General features: G+C 35.7%; 10 protein-coding genes across 10 annotated transcripts; 6 read left to right on the forward strand and 4 right to left on the reverse strand.

Annotated features, from left to right (window-relative positions):
• On the reverse strand, positions 1 to 1523 carry ctxB (cortexillin II; the record flags this gene model as incomplete). The annotated part of the gene is made up of 3 exons (XM_004351086.1): positions 1 to 22; positions 65 to 1118; positions 1235 to 1523. 3 exons carry the CDS (start codon positions 1521 to 1523, stop codon positions 1 to 3), a joined length of 1365 nt encoding a protein of 454 aa, XP_004351138.1.
• A 405-nt stretch (positions 1524 to 1928) lies between these two features.
• DFA_10889 (uncharacterized protein) lies at positions 1929 to 3786 on the reverse strand (the record flags this gene model as incomplete). The annotated part of the gene is made up of 5 exons (XM_004351087.1): positions 1929 to 1939; positions 2023 to 2639; positions 2713 to 3106; positions 3183 to 3675; positions 3778 to 3786. 5 exons carry the CDS (start codon positions 3784 to 3786, stop codon positions 1929 to 1931), a joined length of 1524 nt encoding a protein of 507 aa, XP_004351139.1.
• A 1053-nt stretch (positions 3787 to 4839) lies between these two features.
• hipA (I/LWEQ domain-containing protein) lies at positions 4840 to 7924 on the forward strand (the record flags this gene model as incomplete). The annotated part of the gene is made up of 4 exons (XM_004351088.1): positions 4840 to 4915; positions 4998 to 5140; positions 5229 to 5628; positions 5718 to 7924. The coding sequence occupies 4 exons, from the start codon at positions 4840 to 4842 to the stop codon at positions 7922 to 7924; spliced, it is 2826 nt and encodes a 941-aa protein (XP_004351140.1).
• A 691-nt stretch (positions 7925 to 8615) lies between these two features.
• Positions 8616 to 10034, forward strand: DFA_10891 (uncharacterized protein; the record flags this gene model as incomplete). The annotated part of the gene is made up of 2 exons (XM_004351089.1): positions 8616 to 9499; positions 9665 to 10034. 2 exons carry the CDS (start codon positions 8616 to 8618, stop codon positions 10032 to 10034), a joined length of 1254 nt encoding a protein of 417 aa, XP_004351141.1.
• A 65-nt stretch (positions 10035 to 10099) lies between these two features.
• cspA (culmination specific protein 37D) lies at positions 10100 to 11461 on the reverse strand (the record flags this gene model as incomplete). Its single annotated transcript, XM_004351090.1, has 3 exons — positions 10100 to 10843; positions 10939 to 11026; positions 11100 to 11461. The coding sequence occupies 3 exons, from the start codon at positions 11459 to 11461 to the stop codon at positions 10100 to 10102; spliced, it is 1194 nt and encodes a 397-aa protein (XP_004351142.1).
• A 611-nt stretch (positions 11462 to 12072) lies between these two features.
• rpe (ribulose phosphate 3-epimerase) lies at positions 12073 to 12966 on the forward strand (the record flags this gene model as incomplete). Its single annotated transcript, XM_004351091.1, has 2 exons — positions 12073 to 12198; positions 12322 to 12966. 2 exons carry the CDS (start codon positions 12073 to 12075, stop codon positions 12964 to 12966), a joined length of 771 nt encoding a protein of 256 aa, XP_004351143.1.
• A 200-nt stretch (positions 12967 to 13166) lies between these two features.
• On the forward strand, positions 13167 to 14835 carry DFA_10894 (uncharacterized protein; the record flags this gene model as incomplete). Its single annotated transcript, XM_004351092.1, has 4 exons — positions 13167 to 13227; positions 13374 to 13513; positions 13585 to 14470; positions 14546 to 14835. The coding sequence occupies 4 exons, from the start codon at positions 13167 to 13169 to the stop codon at positions 14833 to 14835; spliced, it is 1377 nt and encodes a 458-aa protein (XP_004351144.1).
• Positions 14836 to 15513: 678 nt separating this feature from the next.
• DFA_10895 (uncharacterized protein) lies at positions 15514 to 16813 on the forward strand (the record flags this gene model as incomplete). Its single annotated transcript, XM_004351093.1, has 2 exons — positions 15514 to 16323; positions 16388 to 16813. The coding sequence occupies 2 exons, from the start codon at positions 15514 to 15516 to the stop codon at positions 16811 to 16813; spliced, it is 1236 nt and encodes a 411-aa protein (XP_004351145.1).
• A 187-nt stretch (positions 16814 to 17000) lies between these two features.
• On the reverse strand, positions 17001 to 20172 carry DFA_10896 (uncharacterized protein; the record flags this gene model as incomplete). The annotated part of the gene is made up of 5 exons (XM_004351094.1): positions 17001 to 17517; positions 17560 to 18696; positions 18775 to 19496; positions 19687 to 19762; positions 20129 to 20172. The coding sequence occupies 5 exons, from the start codon at positions 20170 to 20172 to the stop codon at positions 17001 to 17003; spliced, it is 2496 nt and encodes an 831-aa protein (XP_004351146.1).
• A 71-nt stretch (positions 20173 to 20243) lies between these two features.
• On the forward strand, positions 20244 to 21554 carry DFA_10897 (uncharacterized protein; the record flags this gene model as incomplete). The annotated part of the gene is made up of 2 exons (XM_004351095.1): positions 20244 to 21161; positions 21219 to 21554. The coding sequence occupies 2 exons, from the start codon at positions 20244 to 20246 to the stop codon at positions 21552 to 21554; spliced, it is 1254 nt and encodes a 417-aa protein (XP_004351147.1).
• Positions 21555 to 21768: the final 214 nt, after the last annotated feature.

Here is a 21768-nt window from a genome sequence, read left to right on the forward strand (position 1 = left end):
TTAATCTGGGTTGGTTGGTCTACTTTGAAAATAAATATATATGTTTTACCATTTACTTTTTTACTTTGTTCTCTTTTTTGGAGCACCAGCATTTTTAATTTCATCTTCCTTGTCGGCAAGGTATTTACCCAATTGGATGTTTTCATTTTCGACACGAGCACCGAGTTTCTTGGCTTGTTCTTCAAAGATGAGAGAGGCGAGTTCGGCGTCCAAGTTGACTTGAGCCTTGTTGTATGGGATGGCATCTGGGTTGTCGAGGAATGATTGCCATTTGGCAATATCGTTGATTTGGTGAGAGATGTGGTGTCTGAGGAGACCAAGACCTTGTTGTTCGGCGGCGGCTCTCTTTCTGTCTTCTTCCAACTTCTTTTCCAAACGTTCCTTTTCGTCACGCATCTCTTGCAACTTGAGTTCGAGGATAGCCTTGTCCTTTTCAGTCTTGGAGAGACGGGCTTCCAAGTCGAGCTTGGCCATACGCTCATCATCAATTCCTCTCAAGGCATCGTCGATTCTGGCTTGGATGTCAGAGATCTTTTTGTTACGTGCTTCGTTTTGGGCACGCAATTCGTTCAATGTATTTTCGAGGTCCTTCTTTTGCTTGGCCAACTCTTCTTGTGACAACTTCTCACCTTGGAGGGCACCTTCGAGTGAAGAGAGTGTGTTTTGGAGTGAGTTTTGGCTGGCTTCCAAAGCTTCACGCTCTTCCTTGGCACGGTAGGCATGGAAAAAGAGCGAGGTGTACAAAATGATGGAACGCTCGTCTACTTGACCCTTGGAGAGTGACTCGGCTTCCAAAAGCTTGGGAATGCCCAAACCCTTCTCGGCAAAGTCAAAGGCAGCGTTGAGACGGGCAATTTGGTCCTTGGATTCGTATTCGTCGTACGAGAAGGCACTGGTGTCATACTTGTGGGCCAAGGCCAAAAAGCCGGTACCATCCTTGAACGATTGCTTAAAGGTGGTAATGTTGACACCCTTGTATCCGTCGGTTGTCTTTTTGCACCATGCCAAAAGACCTTCTTCAGATGATTTGTCTCCTTCATTGATGACTGCAATACGATATTTACGATAAAGAGTCCATAAGAAACCTAAAATCATCTTTTTATTACAATCAACAAATTCTAGAAAGTAAAAAAAAAAAAAAGTAAAGTAAAGTAAAAGATTGATAATTAATATATGATTTGTTTTCAAAGCGGTGTTGTGATCTATATTTATATTTCTATCTATTTCTATTTACCTTCAGCAGCAACACCTTGAACCTTTACTTTAAGATCTTCATCAACAAAGATCATAGCCAAATGAAGGTTTTGAATGCTAAGAATACGAGTCTTGGGATCTGGGTCAATCTTTTTGGTGAACTTCTTGCCAGAGACACCTTCGAGGAAGTAGATCAACTTGACACCATTGCTCAAGTCTTTGCTAACTTCATTGATCTTGCCAGCACCACGCTTATCCAATACTGAGTTGACCCATGATGTAAAGGCCATTTCTTGTACTTTTTCCCATTCTTTGTTTAAATCTGACATTTTTTAATGATTTTATATATATATATATATGTGTATAAAAGTTTAAGTTGATATTGATACTGATACTGATTGTTGTTGTTGTGAATAAATAAATAAAGAAAAGTTGATTTACTGCTGTATAATTATATTATCTCTTTTATACTGCTACTAGTACTGTACTAAAAGAAAGATAAGATAGATGATGATAATAATAATTAAAAGCAGAGAGACTAAAGGTTAGTTGAATATAGGACAGGTGAAGCTAAGTTTGGTTTTTTTGTTGGTCTGTTAGAAAGAAAAAGTGAATTTTTCAAATAATTTTTATTTGTTGTGGGTTTTGATCACAGTGTGATGTGTGTTAAAGGAATACTGTCACAACTCAAATTCTTTCCGTGAAAATTTTATTTTTTTCATAAAGGTGTGAATCTATCTTTCGTCTAAGTAATAATAATACTACGACACTTTCACTTTTCGATATCAATCAACTTGCTTGTATAAGAAAACATTGACAAAGACTAACCATCCTTTCTTTGCTTTTTGATTGTTTGATGATGAGTTATTGGAACATCTTCATCGGTGTCTTCGTCTGGGAACCCATTGTTATTATTATTGTTGTTATTATTATTTTGATTTACAGTTGTGGTCGTCGAACCCTTTGAAACATTGTCTTCATTGTCATCGGGTGTTTGTCTTTTTTTAACAAAAACACTTGACCAAATATCTTTGTTGGTATTAGTGTTAGTATTATTATTATTATTATTATTATTATTATTATTATTATTGTTATTATTTCCAAAGATCTTTGGTTTAGGAGTATCTTTTTGGCGTTGATTATTATTGGACTTTGAAGGAGGAGGTGTAGAACTATTAATATTATTATTATTAATATTATTATTTTTTGTTTTACCAGCAGTAGCCGAGGGTGAAGAACTTTGTTTGGATTGCTGTTGGTGTCGTTTTTTATCTGTACAATTTACAATGATTAAATATTTTAATTTCAACATGTGATGATTTGTTAGCAAGTATTGATTATAATTTCCCCAAACTTTTAAGAATCCATCCATCCATCCATTTGGTTGTTTAATCTCTGTAGAATATACTAAATCTCCAGATGGTATATATGTATTATCATCGACACTAAAATAAATAAATAATACAAATGTGTTTAGAATATAATTGTGAGTTGATTAAGTATAGATTGTATCCATACTTGATTCTATTTTGGGGATTTGGAGTATATTTTCCAGTTAATTGTAATAATTGATTTCTGTCAGTTATAGTGTCATAAATATCTTTACAATAGACAAAACGTTCCGATAAAGATTTCTTGGTGTTATTATTATTATTATTATTATTCTCATCATTATCCTCTGGATCAGTATCTTGATCATCATTAAAATTATTGATAGCATCCATATATTGACGACTACGATCCTTGTCAATGAGAGAGTCAACCGGTATTTTTATGGATCGATAGTTTACTTCAAACAACATTAATATTCCTTTATTGGAACTAGTCTTTACTATATTGTTTCCAATCTCTCTTTCAAATGTCAATAAACCAATATTCCTACAACATGCAACAACATTATCAAATAATGATACTACAAACATACAAATACAAATATAGATATTAATAAAATATTATTATTATTATAGTAAACATGTATTGATACATACTAGCTTGATAATCAGTATAGGGATTAGTTGAAGTTTGTACTCCATTTAATATTTTAGCAGCTACACTTGACATGATACAACCATACCAAAGTAATGGTCGTTTAGGTGCATCTGGCATTCTATTAGAGCCTACTCCAAGTGGTCTTGGAATAGTAGTAGTCGTAGTAGTAGTCGTTGCTAGCGAATTAGCAATAGCAATTTTAAAATCCTCATCATCGTCATCATCATCAACATTGAATATTTGGTCATTGACATCAATGACGACGGGTTGATGCATAGTCTTGTTGACAGTCTTTTCTGGGAATGATTTAAACTTGTCACTTTCTCTACATGCCTCTAAGATATCTTGACATTGAATGTCATATTTCAAAGACTCTAATGACAGACCAGTGTGAATATACTTTTCAATAGATTTGTAGATAAAGGATGATCGATTCAATGGTTGAATATCAACATTTAATTGTTTTAATAATCTTGCACATTCTTGTTCTGACTATATATTGGTTGATGAAAAGTTAGATATCATATGTATGATGATGATGATAATGAAATCATTTACACTCCAATGATATATGGTAAATAATCAAACACATACGAATGACATTCTGTCTTATCTATCTATTTGTCTATCTGATCCACAATACAAAAAAAAAAACAATATATATCAATGAAAACTATCTGTCTCTCTCTCTCTGCAGCAGAACTAACTCTTAATTTTCATCTTCCAAGAAAATATATTAATCTCAAATAATATACTTTAGAGATAGTAAGTATAGTATAGAGATTTATACATATAACACTTAGGTGTACCATTACAAGTATTTATCCGCGCAACATGTAATAGTAATGCATGACACCAAGGAGATGGTTTCGTGATGGAAACCCTGTTATATTACATTCTTTGAAAAAAGTTGTTTGGTTTTTTTTTATTGTGAAGACGGTCGCAGTTCATTTTTTCACTGATGGAAGGAGGAAGGTCTTTGACAACATCCATTCATTCATTTTTTAATTAACTTAATTTATTTATTTATTTATATTATTTATATTATTTATATTTGTTTATATTGTTTGGATATCTATCTATCTATTTATCTATTTATCCATCTTTTATTTAAAATAGCACTTAACTTTGTCGATTTCTTTATCATCATCACCTGAACAATATATTGTAAGTTAACAACTTCATTCATTCATTCATTCATGTGCGCATATTAAACAACTGTAGTAGTAGGATGGTCGACTCAAGAAAAGAAAGAGAGAAAGAGAACAGGAGTTCAGTTTATGTGGGTAGTGATAGAGTGGGTGGGTGTGACAACACTGCTCTGCTTTGGGAAGTGTTTTGAAGTGTGACACAGAGAGAGAGAGTAAAAGAATAATTCAAGCAAAAAGAAACCCATCTTACGACTTTTTAATAGTTTGTTTGTTTGTTTAGTTTGGAGTTATATATATACTTGTTTATTACTGTCGTTATTTTATTTCTCTACACTTCATTGTTGTTATTATTATTATTATTATTATCAGACTTACTAATATTAGATCAATCAATCAATCAATAGATTTTAGATAATTTGGAACATTCGTTTCCAATTCATTATTAGTTTGTACATTATTATTATTATTAGATATTATTTATTGTAAACACAAAGAGTAATCAAGAATGAGTGAATTTGAACAAACCGTTCACAAGGCAACCAATTCAAAAATTACTGCACCAAAGAGAAAACATGTTAGAGGTAAATTACACACATATATATATATAATGATGATTATATACTTTTGGTGATTAATATTAATATTCAATCATATGATTTGTAGCAATTGTATTGACATGTTATGCTGATAATAGTGCAAGACCATTTTTCAATGAAATATACAAGAGACCATTAGACACTAATGATGTAGTCTGTTATAAAGCTTTAACAACTATTCACAAGGTGGTTCAAGAAGGTCCAAAAAATGTATGTATCCAACAACAATTGTTTACTTTTGAAATCATTCATTTCATTTCATTTATTCCAATTTCTCTTTCTTCTTCTTCTTTTTTAGGTATTAGCAGATACTAGTAAAAAGATTAATTGGTTTGAAAGTTTGAGAGCACATTGGAGTAGATATCCCGATACAAAGGGATTCGGTCACTTGATTGCCGAGTATTGTACATTTTTCGTTGACAAGATCCGATTCCACATTGCACATCCAGAGTTTGATGGAGGCCTTTCCATTGAAAACTTTCAAAAGAATAACAAGTTTGAAGATGTCGAGATTGATCGCAGTATCCAAACTGTCAGTCATTTGATGGACTTGCTCGACGCAGTATTTAGAATGCAAAATGCCGTCGTCGACGCTGCCCCATACAATGACTGCAAAACTTCCTCTTTTATCCCCCTCGTCCTAGAGTCTTACGCAATCTATTTATTAGTAGTTCAATTTTTAACTGCTCTTGTTGATAGTATGTAAAAATAATAATTAAATTAATAATAATTAAAAATATATATTAATAATATATATATATATTAACATGTTTCTTATTTTGTTTAGAGGTAGATACAATGGAAGTGATTGAATTTGCAATTCAAAGATTTTATACGCAATATCAGACATTGAGAAACTTTTATCTCAATGCCAACGCAATCAATAGTGTGTCGAGTGTGATTGCTGTTCCCAACTTGCCACCCGATCCCCCTAAATTCATTCGTAAGCGTCGTGAGGCACCCAAGCAACGTCCACCTCCCAAGGAGTTGTCGCCACCACCTGTGCGCCAGGAGCTGCCCCCTCCAGTACCCGAGGTGACACAGATCCCCGTGCCCGTGCCAACACCCGTGTTTATCCGTCAGACTGTGCCAGTCTATGCCAACCCATTCATGCAACAACAACAGGACAATAGTATGTGGGGAGGCCAGTTTGGTGGAGGCGGCCCACAAATGCAATATCAACAACAACCTCAACAACAAATGATACATACACCTCCACAACCAATGCAAATGCCTCAACAACCACCTCCACAACAACAATTCGATCATAACAAACAATCACAATGGGTTACATTCAACAATGAAGAAGAGACTAATAATCGATCACGTTCACAGAGCCAACAAGCTCCTTTGGAGAAAAAGGAGGCTCAGTTGGTGCAGAGCAGTGGGTCGCCGACATCGTCGCTTCCATCGACTGCATTGTCTGGAGGTAGTTCGTCGGCTGAAAAGACGCGAGTCATCACCAAGGTCATTACCAAGACGGTCAGCAATACGGCCGAGTTGAATGCTTTGCGTGCACGTGTCGAAGAGCTCGAGAAGTTGTTGGCAGAGGAACAAGACAAGAACAAAGCATTGCAACTCAGATTGTCAGAGCGTGAGGCAATGATCCAAGAGGTGACTGTTGCCCGCAAGCGTCTCGCCGAGATGACAGACTCCAACAACACTTACACTTCAGAGGTGGTCAAGCAAAACGAGCAGTTGCGTGAACAGTACATGGCATTACGTGACTATTACGAGAAGCAACGTTTGACACGTCTCGAAGCTGACTTTACCAATGTTCAAAAGTCGCTCAACGCATACATCTCGTCGCTTGACAACCCCAACAACCTTGGCAACCCCGATGCTACCCACCAACTCGTCATTGAAGATTTGGCACACCACATGTCACAGGCACAAAGCTTGTTGAACTTGTGTAGCAAGGAAGGTGATATTCCAGAGATGGATATTTTCGGCGCAGTCAACTTGGTGAGTGACTCGCTCAAGAACCTCTTTTCCGATGCCAAGGGTGCATCGCGTTTGATTCTCGACCAGGGATTGCAGAGTCGTTTCCTCGACGCTGCACGTCGTATTGGTGGATTGACACAAAACTTGTTTGAGAGTGTTCGTTTGCAGGGTGGTCAATGTCAAGATGAGGAGGACCGCAAGCGTATGGCTGCTGGCGTGTCATCCCTTCAAAAGGGTGTAGGAGAGTTGGAGAATCTTGCTAGAACTGCCGAGAATGCTCAAGCAGCCGACGAGAAGAAGCTCGAGGACCAAGGATTCGATCTCGACGACTTGGCTGAACGCGAGCTTATGGCCGCTGCCAAGGCCATCGAAGATGCCGCCAACTCGTTGCTTGCCGCCAAGGCCAAGCGTCCACCTAAAAAAGAGGGAGAAATGCCAGATGTGCAAGAGGCAATTCTCGAGGCTGCCATGGCCATCACATCGGCCACATCGACTTTGGTCGGTGCTGCCACGCTCGCACAAAGAGAGCGTGTTGAAAAGGGTCGTGCTGGAGGACCAAATGGCCCACTCTACCGTCGTGACCCTACATGGGCTGAAGGTCTCATTTCAGCTGCCAAAGCTGTCGCTGCCACCACACGTGCATTGGTCGATACTGCCAACAAGGCTGCCAGCGGACAAGAAATCCCAGGTGGTACCGAGGAAGCACTCATTGCCACCTCCAAGGCTGTCACTGCTGCCACCTCTCAACTCGTCGCTGCCTGCAAGTCCAAGAGTGACATCAACTCACCATCCCAACACAAATTGTCCAATGCTGCCAAAAGCGTCCAACATGCCACCAACCTTTTGGTCGCTGCTGCCAAGGCTGTTGCTGCCAATGTCGCCGCCGAAGAAGAAATTGACTTTAGTGGTCTCACCATCACTGGTTTCAAGGTCAAAGAAATGGAACAACAAATGGCTATCCTTCGTCTCGAAAAAGAATTGGAATATGCTAGAAAGGGTCTAAGTGGTATGAGAAAACAACAATATCAAGATTCTGCTCCCTCAATTTAAATTAATAATTAATAATAATAATAATAATGTAAACAAAATAGACAATTCAAAAGAGAGATTATTTTTAATAAATATATATAAAACAATATTACATATTAATCTTTTAAAAATGATGATGGGGATAATTAAAGTAGTTGGATACTATTTTATTTGAGGAATTGGAATCAAAATGTCTCTTTTGGGATATATCCAGAACTCGGAACATGAGATTGATGATTAGTGGTGATGTTCAATGTTGTTTCAAATATGAGGATGGTTGAAAATCCTGAGATTCTTTGGAATAAGGATACAGGTGTCTCTTGATAAACACCAGAAGGTAAAAAAAAAAACGAAAAAATTAATTTATTAAATATCTCTCCAATTCTTTGAACATTCGTTGAATAAAATGTACGACATTTATGCCATCATAGTTATATAATTTATCTGATTATCTTAAAACCGTGGGTTAAGCATCGATCGATGACGAATATCTCAACATTCCCACTGGGTTGTTGTCTCTTGGTTACATCTTGTTCGTAAAAACCAAAGGAATCAGAGAAATGAGCAGCTGCTCATTGTAGTTGTATACAATTGTAGTTCCAGAACTAACTTTTATACAAAACATATATATACATTTATCATTTTAGTTGTTTAGTTATGTAAATTAAATATTATCTTATTTATATATATTTTAATATTTACACAGAGTAGAATGATAACTTCAACAACGGCAACAACAACAACAACAACAACAACAACAACTTTTAGATTATTTAGAAATGTTATAAATAACAAATATTTATGGAGATTAATTATAGGATGTATTAAAGATATACATCAACAAAAGTTTACAGATTACTTTTGTTCAGATGTTGTTAAAGTTTATAGTTGGAATCAACTACTTGTAACACCAAGAGTCTTGTTACAGTACAATTATTTCGATTATTATATCGAGTACAAGGAACGTAATTTACAATGTTATTCAAGTGATACTGGTGAGTACTGGAGTGCTCGGGAAGTAGTGTTGCTCAATTTGGAGAGCAAGATTGATAGTGTCGGATTTGTTAGACGTTACTATCAAAAGTACTGGGACAATACCTTTAACAGTGGATGGAAGTTCTTTTTACGATCTTTGGCACAGTTGCCCAAAGAACCGGCCAATGCTGGGTCGGTTGGGAGTCGTGACGATATCAAGTTACTTGACGAGATGTTGGAGCGTTTTGGGAAGTCACCCGAGTCGAGGAAACCCGTCGACTTTATCGATTATGCATGCGATATTGAAAAGTATGAATACTATCTCGCCAAAGGCTACAAGAGTACCAATCCAATGGAGAGAGCAGCTGCAAGGGGCGACTTGGAGATGGTCAAGTATCTGCATTGTAGACACTCTCCTCCTCTTCATGGATACAGCACTCTGTCTTGGTACTTTCCAATCAGTCAGGGTAACATTGACATTGTGCAATACTACTACCAACAAAACATTCCAGTTGGATTCAATCATTTCCACATTGAAGATTGTTGTTCCAATGGTCATTTGGCAATGCTACAACTACTGTATCGCATGTCACCCAATCATCCTGGTTGGGAGGGAGGTGAGTATATTCGAGCGGCTGCCAAGAATGGACATTTTAAAGTGGTAGAGTGGCTGCATTGCAATATTCCCAACAGCTCGAGTCGACACGACCTCACAACATCCATGGTGCACACTAGAAGGTTTCCTCAAGGTTGTGAACAGATTTCATTGTATCTCATTGAAAATAGACCAGAGTTGTTGGATGACGAGCATCTATTGTCGTCAGCGTGTCAAAGCGGAAGCTTCACCATTTTTAATAAAATATGGAGTCTTGGTCGACCGATGGATAGAGTCAAAGGTACTCCTTCTATGATATCTATTGTAGAGGGTGGAAACATAGAAATCATTTCTTTTCTCAATGACAACCATCCCTACCCCAGAGACATTTGTACGTCGATGGGTATCTCTCGTGCCATTCAAATCGGAACCATTGAAATACTCCAATTCCTCCACTCCCATTGTCCATCTGTATTTAAAGGTGATTATAATACTGAGCTCACCATTCAAAGTAGACCTAAATATATTAAACAATTCTTTATAGATAATAAACTTGTTTAATTAAACAACACTAAGCAATAATATTATTATTAGTTTTGATCATTATTTATTTTATTTTAATTTAATTAGAGAAAAGGATTACCAGATTTAGATTGATCAACTGATTGAGTATTTGGTACTTCACGTAATTGATCATCATATTTACTCTTGTATAATGCCTTTCCATTACTACCTTTACCCAATTCCTTTTCCATTTTTTTATCAGATTCACGTTTGGTCTTTTCCTCTTCCTTTTTCTTCTTTTCCTCTAGTTTCTCTGCCTTTTTTCTTTCCTTTTCTGCCTTTTTAGGTGATTTTCTCTTGAGTGAAAAGTCGCTACCTCTGTCGACACTACCAATGATCTCGTCCATCTTTCTACCTTGACCTTGCACTTCACTGTGCGTAGAAATGGCAATATTTTTCAGATCCTGGAGAATGAACCCCATTTCCTCCAAATGTTCATCCTCTCGTTTGATCCACTCGGCTCTTTTAATAAATTCATTGTCTGCAATATCATATTCAGTGACCATTGAAATTTCCTTGGCATTGGCCATCGATTTCTCTGTTTCACTACCATATCTATTCCACATTTTCTTTGATAATCCGCCACCTTCTTCATCATTGATTTCTTTCTTTACTCTTGGTTGTTGTTGTGGTGAGTCTCCAACTGGTACCATTCCATTTGAAACTGATGATGTTGTTGGTGAATATACATAAGATCCATTGACAGATGCATCATGATTTAATTTATCATTTTCTCTTTTTTGATAGATTTTTCCATTTGCATCATGTCTTGATTTAACATAATTTACTTCATGATGAATTTCTTTCTACACACAAAAATAAATCAACATTTTATAAATTAGTTAGAATGTTTCATTTTAAATAATTAATTATTTAAAGTATTAATTTGTTTGTAACTTACTGGTTTTGGTTCTTTTTCTTTTTGTTTCTTTTTTCCTCTAAGCATATATTTATTAAATCTTTTATATTTTCCTAATCCTTTAACTTGTCTAAAATAAATAAATCATTATCAGTTAGAGATTTCTTACTTTTAATTTTAATTTAATCTCTGAGTTTACATACTCTTCTTGTTCAGCAGACAATTTAGAAATATTATTAAGTTGTTCAGTTTGTGAACCCAATTTCATCAAGGTGTCAACACCTTTGCCATGAGTTTCTCGAAGTGTTTCCAACATCTTGCCTGTTCGTTCAGTATTGTTATATTTTGATTCCCATTCATCCAATCTTTGTTGAATCTCTTGTTCATACATTTCAGCAGACATGCCAACATTACTACTGTATCCAGAACCCTCAGAGGAGTAGGATGGAGGAGGAGCAATGTTGTTTGATCTTGCTCCTCCCTTTTTGTCACCAATTAAATTCCTTAAATTCTCTTTGTGAATGTCTTCAGAAGACATTTTTGGCGATGTTGGGTCACTAGCCATATTTGTTGTTTGTTTATTCATCTTGTGTGTTGACTACTACTACTAAATAGCTATCCTTTTATAATTCTTATTATTACACTCTCTTCTCTCTTTCTCTGTCTAAGTTCAACTAGTTTGTTGTTGTATTCTTTCTTTCTTTCTTTTTAAAAAAAAACAACTGATATTGGTTGTTGTGTTGAGTAAACAAGAAACTATAGTACTAGTAGTATTATTATTGTTAAGTAGCTACATTTATCCTAATGAGAGAGGGACGAATGAATAATAAAAAATATTAAAATATTAATTTTAAAATGTAATGACGAAAACCCAAATTTGGAACGTCGTCGAAATGTAAGGGCGGTACAAAGAGGAGAGGAGGAGGTCGCTGTAAGTGTTTGAATAAATAATATCTCTAAAGTGTTGAGAATAAATAATATTTATTTACATGATGATACTGTCTCTCTCTATTCTCTCTTGATTTCAATCAATTATATTTGAATAATAAATAGGGAAAAGGATAAATAATGAAATTAATTAAAATTAAAAATTGAAAGAAGCAGTCCATTCTTTTCAAAAAACTACCTAACAAACGAGCTATAGTTTAATATAACATTACAGAGAGAATAGTAAAGATGACAACAACCACATTGAAACCTATCATTTGTCCTTCATTGCTATCAAGTGATTTTGCCTTTTTGGCTAGAGATGCAAACCATATGTTGGATTGTGGAGCTGACTGGTTGCACATGGATGTTATGGTAAGAAGATGAAGAATACTATGACATGATGATTTCGAAATTAACTAACATTATATTATATCTATAATAGGATGGGTAAATAGAATGCAAAAAGATGAATGATGATTCATATTAATTAGTTAGTTTAAGCAACTCTCAGTAACTATTACTTACACTCCTATCTATCTATCTTTTTGTTTGTTTTTTAGTCATTTTGTACCAAACCTTACAATAGGGGCACCAGTTATAAAGAGTTTAAGAAAACATACAAAGGGACATTTAGATTGTCATTTAATGGTAACCAACCCAGAGACATTGATCGATGACTTTAAGAATGCAGGTGCCGATGGTATTACATTCCACATTGAAGCTACTGCCAACAGAGCTGGTGGTGTAGACATTACAGCCGACGTTATTAAAAAGATTAAAGCTGCAGGTATGCAATGTGGTATCTCTATCAAACCAAAGACACCAGTCGATGTATTATTCCCATTCCTCGATGATTCTGTCAACATTGTCGACTTTATTCTCATTATGACTGTTGAGCCAGGATTTGGTGGACAGTCATTCATGCAAGATATGATGCCCAAGGTATCTACTCTTCGTCAACGTTATCCAAATCTTAATATCCAAGTCGATGGTGGTATCGATCCAAACACCATTGGTACCGCCGCTCAAGCCGGCGCCAATATTGTCGTTGCCGGTTCTTCTCTTTTCAAACCAGGTCAAGATCCAAAAGATACCATTCAATTATTCAAAGATACAATCAATAAATACAATCAACACTAATAGCTCTCTATTAATAACAATGTAAGATTAAAACAAACAACAATATAAATAATTAAACTTTTTGAGCTTTCAAACCAAATCTACATGTTTTTGCAAGATCTTCAACTTCATTTTAATTAAAAGTTGTATTATCATTTAGTTTTGTTTTAGTAAAGTAATTAAGGAGTAGTAGTAGGATACTGTTGTATTGGTATTAGAGAATGAATACAAACCCCAATACACAAATAATACCACCTTTTAGATTCGCAATCATTGAAGAAGGTTTATATAGAGGATCATACCCAACAGAAAAGAACTTTAGATTTTTAAAGAGGTATAGTATCATGATAATGATGAATGATGATGTTGATGATGATGATGATTATTAACACAAAGAGTCTTATATAGATTAAAATTAAAGACTATAGTATCATTGACACCTAAACCACCATCAAAGCCATTCCTTAACTTTTGTGAGCAATATGGGACTACAAGCAAACACTTTGCAGTATCAAAGTTTAAGGATGATGTTACTATCAGTGCATCTCAAGTTGTACAGTTATTAGAGGTATGCTATGATAGATGAAAGATATTATACATACACTATACAATCAATCTCTAACATTCATTCTATGATAGATGATGATTGATCCAGCCAATTTACCATTATATTGTCATTGTTTGGATGGTGCTAATGTAACGGGCACGATATTTATGTGTTTGAGAAAGTTGGAGAATTGGAACTTGTCGGCGATCATTTCAGAGTTTACTAGGTTCACAAGAGGTAGTTGCATTACTTCGTCTGAATCAGAGTTTGTAGAGACGTTTAAAGCAGAGATTGATGTGCCATTGACCATCCCATCGTGGTTGTGGCAAGGAGTGAGAATGAGTAAGCATCCTACTCTCAAACTGCGACTTGTCAGTGGCACAACACACCCATCTTTGACGGCTGCTGGCGTGGTTGTACCTGGATCGGCGCCACTCTCGTCGTCAACTGCTACATTTTCAAATATACCTGTCAATAATCTAAACTCACTGGCTGGTAATTCCAACCTTGGACAATCACCAATCTCTTCATTCTCATCGATTGCATCACCAATTATTAATTCTACTAGTACTGCCGCCGCCGCCAACACAACCACTTCTATCCCATCATCTTCTATTTTATTATCAACTCTAACTACTATTAGTAACACTCAGGCACAACAACAGCAACAACAACAGCAACAGCAACAACCAACTCAAACACAACAACAACAACAACCAATACAATCATCGCAGCAACCAACTCAAACACAACAACAATCAATTGGAGATGTTAAATCAATTAATAATACAAATACAAATATATCGACTACCGCTACGAGTACTACAACTACTACTACTCAATCGACAACGATAAAGTTTGATATACAATCACCTCGAGCAACTATATCATCACCTCCCAATACACCTGCCTCCTCTGCTTCAACTAGTATTTCAAATCTATTAACAAATCCAAAGGATAAAGATAAAAAGAAAAAGAGTAAGAAATAGATAATAGTTAATATTAATATCTACATACATTTATTAATTTAATCATTTATTTTTATTATTATAGTTGAAGAAATTAAATTACAATTTGATGCAGGTAAATTTAATTTACCAGTAGAGAGTAAATCATTGGATGCTTTGGCATTGGAAAGATCACCTCCATTGAGTCATACACAATCAAATGTAAACAGCACAATTACCACTAGCAATATATCATCTACCAACTCTTCTGGAAATAATAGTTCATTGGCAACACCAACATCAAACAGAACATTATTACAAACATCATCAGAGTTTTCCTTTACCAATGTAAATCTTTTAAATACTTTGAATAATAGTTCAACTCCTCCAAAATAAAAAGGAACAAGTAATAATAATAATTAAAAAAAAAAAAGAAAAGACAATAATCAGCTTTAGTAAAGATTTTGACCAAATATAGAAATGGGAATAGACAATATATTTCATGAATCTAATCATTTGATTGGTAAGTCTGTTTAGTTACAATCCAATACAAAGAGATTAAACTAATACCTTCTTTTTCTAGTATAGATCCAAAAATTCAATTTTCAAAGGAACCAAGTGATGAGACTTGTTTTTGGACAAAGGGTTTGAGAGAGAGAGAGTCTGAGAGGTGACTGCTCTTTTTTGGCAATTGCCTAAAAAGGAGTGTTTGGGATGTCATTGCTCGAGCAATGGATAGAGAGACAACCAGATTCTTCAGATAACTAGTGCAGTCAATGACTAACCATTCAATTAACTACATATTTTCTATTTTCCATTTATTATTCAGGTAATTTCCAATTCCGTTGTCTATATATTTGGACCAAGAAACATTTGACTAAATTGTCTAAACAACAATCAAACTCTCAATAATATTTTCTATTATCTACATACAATAACAAATATTTTCTTTTATCCACAACTCACAAGTCGATATACAGACAAATTAATTAAAATATTATACTATCATATCTACTTTTTATTATATATTACCCATTCTATTTATTATTCATAATATTTAAAAGTTTGGTGACAATGAGCACTCAAGTACAACAACAACATCAGGGTAAATCCCACGAAACTCCCTCCACCTCTCAACAACCAAGCAGTGGCCATCCCCAAGAACAAACCACTGGCGTTCAAACATCCCCAACCTCGTTACGCAAGGGTGATGATTTTGAAAAGGGTGGAGACAACAAATTACAACAACAATCATCTGACATTCAACAACAAAGGGGTGAAGAGCAACCATCATCAGTTTCTGATACTTCACAACAACAAGGTGAACAACAACCATCGTCTGTTCAATCGGGTGAAGAACAACAATTTGGTACTCAACCATCTTCAACTGATCCATCACAACAACAACAAACTGGCCAACCAGAGTTACAACAACGAGAACAAGAACAACAACGTTCACCACAAGAACTCCGCAAGGACAAGGAAGGAGTTATTCTTACTCCACCACAAGGTTCCAGATTCTCCATGAATGTTAACAACCAACTCAACGTTAGATTCATCAGTGCCAAGAATCTTGTCGCTCCGTCGTCCTCCTCATCATCGTCGTCCTCCTCCTCGTCAGAACCACAGGTCAACCCATTTGTCAAGGCCAAGTTCTCTTCGAGAATCAAATCCTACCAAACCGACGTCTGCCACAAGTCTTTGACTCCACAATGGAACCAATCCATGATCATGGACATTAGCAATGCTCAGTCTGACATTATCATCTTTGAGGTGTGGGACAAGGACAGAGTCGGTAGTGACCAACTCATTGGTTTTGTTCCAGTCGATCCATCACTCTTACCAAAGGGTAGCGAAGTTACCACTTGGGAAAAACTATCCTATGTATGTAAACAAAATAATATTTAAATACGTAATCTTTTTTTATTAATATTTATTTATCGTTTAGGTACCACATGGTGATCTTAATATTGCTTTGATGGCAATTAGTTTTGGATTGGATTCTACTCCACAAGATTATCCAAACCAATACGAGGAATGGAGACAACGTATTCCACCAGTCCAACCAAATGGATCGGACAAGCACAAGGGCAAGGACAAAGGTAAAAAGGACAAGGAGAGAGAGATGGAGGAAAAAGATAAGGAAAGAGAAATGGAGGACAGAGAAGGACAAGGAGAAAGGGATGACAAGAAACCAAAGACTGAACAACAGGATTTGGAGAGAACCCAAGGTCCATATGTCGGTAAAACTGTTCCACATGGTTACATGATTAGCAATGGTTGGGTCAAGAAGAAACCAACAATGTCTGAAACCGCCTCACAAAAGATTGGAAGTGGATTTGCATCATTAAAAAAGGCTGTAGGTCAACTATAGATAGATTTCTCTTCCACTTTTCCAACAACAACTCATCATAATCTCTATTATAAACAACAAATTAAATCAAATAATTATTCATCTCAATTTCAAATACAATCCATCATAACTTTTAAAACAAAAAAATAAATAAATAATTTAATATTAAATTTTGGATTAAAATTAAAGATAATCAACTTTTGATTTATTATCTATCTTCTTTTCTTTGTTGCCATTTATTCATTAATCCTTTAATTTTACCACCTTTTTTTTCTTCTTCCAAATCAATATCACTATTAATATTATTTCTATTTTGTTTCCATTTACCCAACATTCCTTTAATTCTTCCAGGAGTAATATTATTATTATTATTTTGTTGAGTAATTTCATTATTATTATTATTATTTTCATTTTCAATTTCTAAAATATATTGATCTTGATTAATAATATTACAATATTCTAGAGATCCTTCTTCATTGATATCATTATTTTCCTCTTCAAATTCTAATCCTTTTCCATTTAGTTGTTGTTTAATGATCCAATCAAAATAATCTTGTAGGGCAAATTTTTGCATGTGTGTTAGACTATTTCTTCCTATCAAACTGTATGGATCTATAAATTCCTCTGATTGAATATTCAAAAAGAGGAATTGAATGATTTCATAATGACCTTTTTGAATCACTGTTGTCATGGTTTCTTTTGAAAACCATTCAAATATATCTATTCTGTTGTAATACAAAAATAAAAGGCAGTCCATCCTGCCATACTCTGTACATCTTGCAAGTGTGCCCGAAGAAAAGTATACATGGCCACCGACACGGTGTAGGAATTTAAGAGATTTAATGCTCCCATTGACCGCCAAATAGTCTGTGATATGGGAGCTAAACCCATCCAACTTGTTCTTTTCAAACCAAAGTTGGAGTATCTCTAATGGATCCGGTCCCTTTGTGAGACAGCGCCATATATTTTCTAGTACTATTTTTTCATTGATATCCCATAGCAAGCGAAGAGGCTCTGCTGATTGACAACCAATCACGAACCCTCGAATATGGTCAGGTTGGAGACACACTTGATAGAGCGGGATCAGCCATGCAACCATTTTATCTCGCCCGGGTCCACTATGTGGTTGGTTCAAGTAGGATGTGACAATGGATACATCTGGGCGGTTTGAAATGTCATCCAGTCGTAGTGGCACAGAGATTTTAAAATGCTCCAAGGATGTTGAAAAGAGTTCAATAGAATCTCTGGAACAGGCAGAATCTAGCAACGAACACATGATGAATCCTGGAGGAAACGATGATTCACTGTACCCACATTCTAGTAGATACTTTACCACACCTACATAGTTGCCAGTACCAGTCAGAGCCACATCCTTTGTGATGAGTGGCGAGATTGGTCCTCCAAATATCTCGACATTTTCTCGCAACCAAATAACTATCTGCAAGTCACCTCTCAATGCAGCAGTACGAAATGATTCCTGGATTGGGTTGACAGAGTTTTCAACCAAAAACTTGATGGTCTGTAGTGATGCACGTTGACATGCACGTTCAAATACATTATTACTCTTTCTAAATTCCTTGGGGCAGTTGGCATAGATGTACCGTGTCAATGGTTCACTGTGTGTCGCTAGAAACACGGTTCTGTCTGACAACCGTACCTTTGATCGTTTGTAAAGCCAAGCAAATATATCGACCAACCCAAACTCGGCCAAATCATCGTATCCCCAACCCGACAGATACTTGTCACCAAATCGTTGATAAACAAGTTGAACCATCTCCAATGACTTTGATTTGATTGCATGATCAACCATTGGAATTTTTAACAACTCTATAGGATTTTCTAATCTACCCTCATCAATCAATCCAAATAATAATATTACGATTTCAATGTTTGTAGAATGTACTCTTAAATTTTAGAAATTAAAAATGGATTAGAATATATTTATGAATAGTTTGTTTGTTTGTTATATATGTTATACATACGCATTGATAAGAGATAATATAGTAATCTTTACATTTGGATGAGAGATTGATAAATAACGAATGACATTTATATGTTTACCTTTGTAACTAGCTAATTCGTATGCAGTGTCAGGTACTTGAATATTGTATTGTCGATTTAAATAATGAATGATATGATGGTGTCCGTGTTCGGCAGCCATTAGCATTGTGGTAGTTGTAGGTGCAATGTTATACTTTTCAATGGCATAACAAAGACAGTCTAGACGACCAGAAGCAGCTATATTATCGACCACCCAACTAGGAGACTCGTAACAATCACCACAAGATTCATGAGGAGGTGGTCTTGTCTTTGCCGAAGGATAGTTCTTTTCCCAATAGTCATATGCCAACCGATGTCCAAAGTAAAGAGGAAACCTACGATGAATCAGTTTTAGAAACTGTAGGTTCTTGCAATACCTCAACAGTTTGGGCATCGAATTAAAGTAGAGTATGAATAGTTTATCATATTTCAACTTTTGACATAATAACTTGATATTACTCTCCTCTTTCAAAGATCTATCGATATGTTGATCATCGACAATGTTAAATGTCAAGTAAGACAACCGATCACTTGGGATCTCTCTAAATCGATAAGACACCAAACCAAGTTGAGCATGTATCGTCGGTACATGACCAAGTATCTTTCTCCACAAGTACTTATTCTTTATAATAAATGTAAATGTTTCTTCCATTTCTCTATCTATCTGTGTAAATAAAAAAGATAGTTACGAAGTAATCAAACGGCACAAATGCACTACTTTTAATTCAATGAACCTGTGATTTTCAAGAGAACACACGACTTATTATTATTATTAGTGTGAGTAGAGAGTACTACTATTCTTGTTGCATTGTTAACATTTTAGATTAATCTCTTTTCTATCTATCAATATTTACACTATTTATTGTTTGGTTGAAATTCTGATAAAAGTTAACTTGGTTGTTAAACAATGCTGAATGCCATGTACTGAGACTTTAAGAATATTCAACACCTCACTTTTTCATCGTCCATTCAAATAAATCAATTTCATGTTCTGTAGAGAGAGAGAGAAAAAAGAATAATAATTGGTGGGTGTCAGACGAACTACTACTATCACCACACTTTCCTCCCTTTGCCCCCCCTCACAACTTGATAAATCCAATAATAATAATAAATTAAAATTATTATTATTTTTTTTCTTTCCTCTGAACACATGTGTTCAGTAGCTTGCTGCTACTGTATTTAATTCTAAAAGTCTCCAACACCTCTATTAGTCTACATCACACCTTCCCATTATTTTTTTTTATATACATATACAGCAATAATTAACAAGTAAACTTTAATACCTATCCTACCTACAATACACTACTACACTTCACTTTTTGTAAATCTACTTTTATCATTTTTCATAGTCGTCGTCGTCGTTTCGTCATCTTTTGTTTTACACTGCGACAAACTGTACATTAATTAAAGAATGAGTGCACCTCCAAAACCACCATCAAAGAATCCAAATCCAGGAGCTCCTCCCCCACCAGCAGGTACTGCTGCTGCTCCATACCAACCTGCTCCAGGACAGTATCCACCAGCTGCTGGAGGACAACAGCAATACCCACCTCAACCATACCAAGGTGCTCCTCCTCCCGGTCAATACCCTCCACCAGGACAACAACAACAATACCAATACCCACCTCCTGGACAACAACAAGGTGGGCAACAATACCCACCACAACCACAAGGTCAATACCCACAACCCGGACAACAACCACAACAAGGACAATACCCACCTCCAGGACAACAACCACAACAAGGTCAATACCCTCCACCAGGACAACAGTATCAACAATACCCACCACCAGGCCAACAATATCAACAATACCCTCCACCAGGACAACAATACCAACAATATCCACCACCACAACAACAACAAGGACAATACCCACCTCCAGGAGTAGGACAATATCAGCCACCTCCACCAGCTGGTCAAGGATACCCTGTTTCAACGGCCAAACCAGGTGTGGCAACTGGTAAGAACCTAGTTCCACCTCCAGGATCTAGATTCACTCATGCTCCAATCAATCAATTGAGTATCAAGATTCACAGTGCCAAGAATCTTATTGCCGCCGATTTGAATGGAAAGTCAGATCCATATGTTCGTCTAAGAGTAACATCCAACTCTAGAACATTCCAAACTAAAGTCATTCCAAAAAATCTCAATCCAGTTTGGAATGAAAGCTTCATCGTTGAAATTCAAAATGCACAATATGATCTTGTGGTTGTTGAAGTTTATGATAAAGATGCTGTCGGAAGTGATGACTTGATTGGTTTTGTTCCAATTGATCCTGCTTTATTACCAAAGGGTATTGAAGTTACTACTTGGGAAAAATTATCTTGGGTATGAATTTAAAAAAAACATAAAACAAGAATATTGTATTAATTATTTAATGTTTAGGTACCACATGGAGATATTAATCTTTCAATAACTGCAGTTAATTTTGGACTTGAAAATGTTCCACCACAATATCCACAAGAATATATTAATTGGAGAACTGCCTTGCCATCGGTCAGCAAGAAGGGTAATGAAAAATCAAAGAAGAAAAAAGACAAAAACAAAGTATCAAAGCATAGCAGTGGTAAAGGTATGGGTCCATTCACAGGAAAGGCTCCACCCTACGGCTACACAATTTTGAATGGATGGGTAAAGAAACAAAAATCCATAGTTGATAAAGTATCAAAAGATATTGGAAAAGGTTTTAAATCTTTGAAAAAAGCTATTGATAAATTATAAAACATTTAATTAATTTATAAATACAAATAAACATTATTTTATTATTATTCATTTAAATGCCAATCTTCCTTATCCCAAAATTTCAAGAACCTTGTAGTTAATTCCCATTCGCTTCCACCTCGATGAGGTACATTTGCGCATGATTGTTTGATAGAGGGTGGGATATTTTGGCAAATGTTGGGACGAGCAGGATTGCAACTGACAGTTTTCAAAT

Source organism: Cavenderia fasciculata (assembly GCF_000203815.1).
Source record: "Cavenderia fasciculata unplaced genomic scaffold Scf_EUAJFUG02G6ADK-5, whole genome shotgun sequence".
Lineage (NCBI taxonomy): Eukaryota > Evosea > Eumycetozoa > Acytosteliales > Cavenderiaceae > Cavenderia > Cavenderia fasciculata.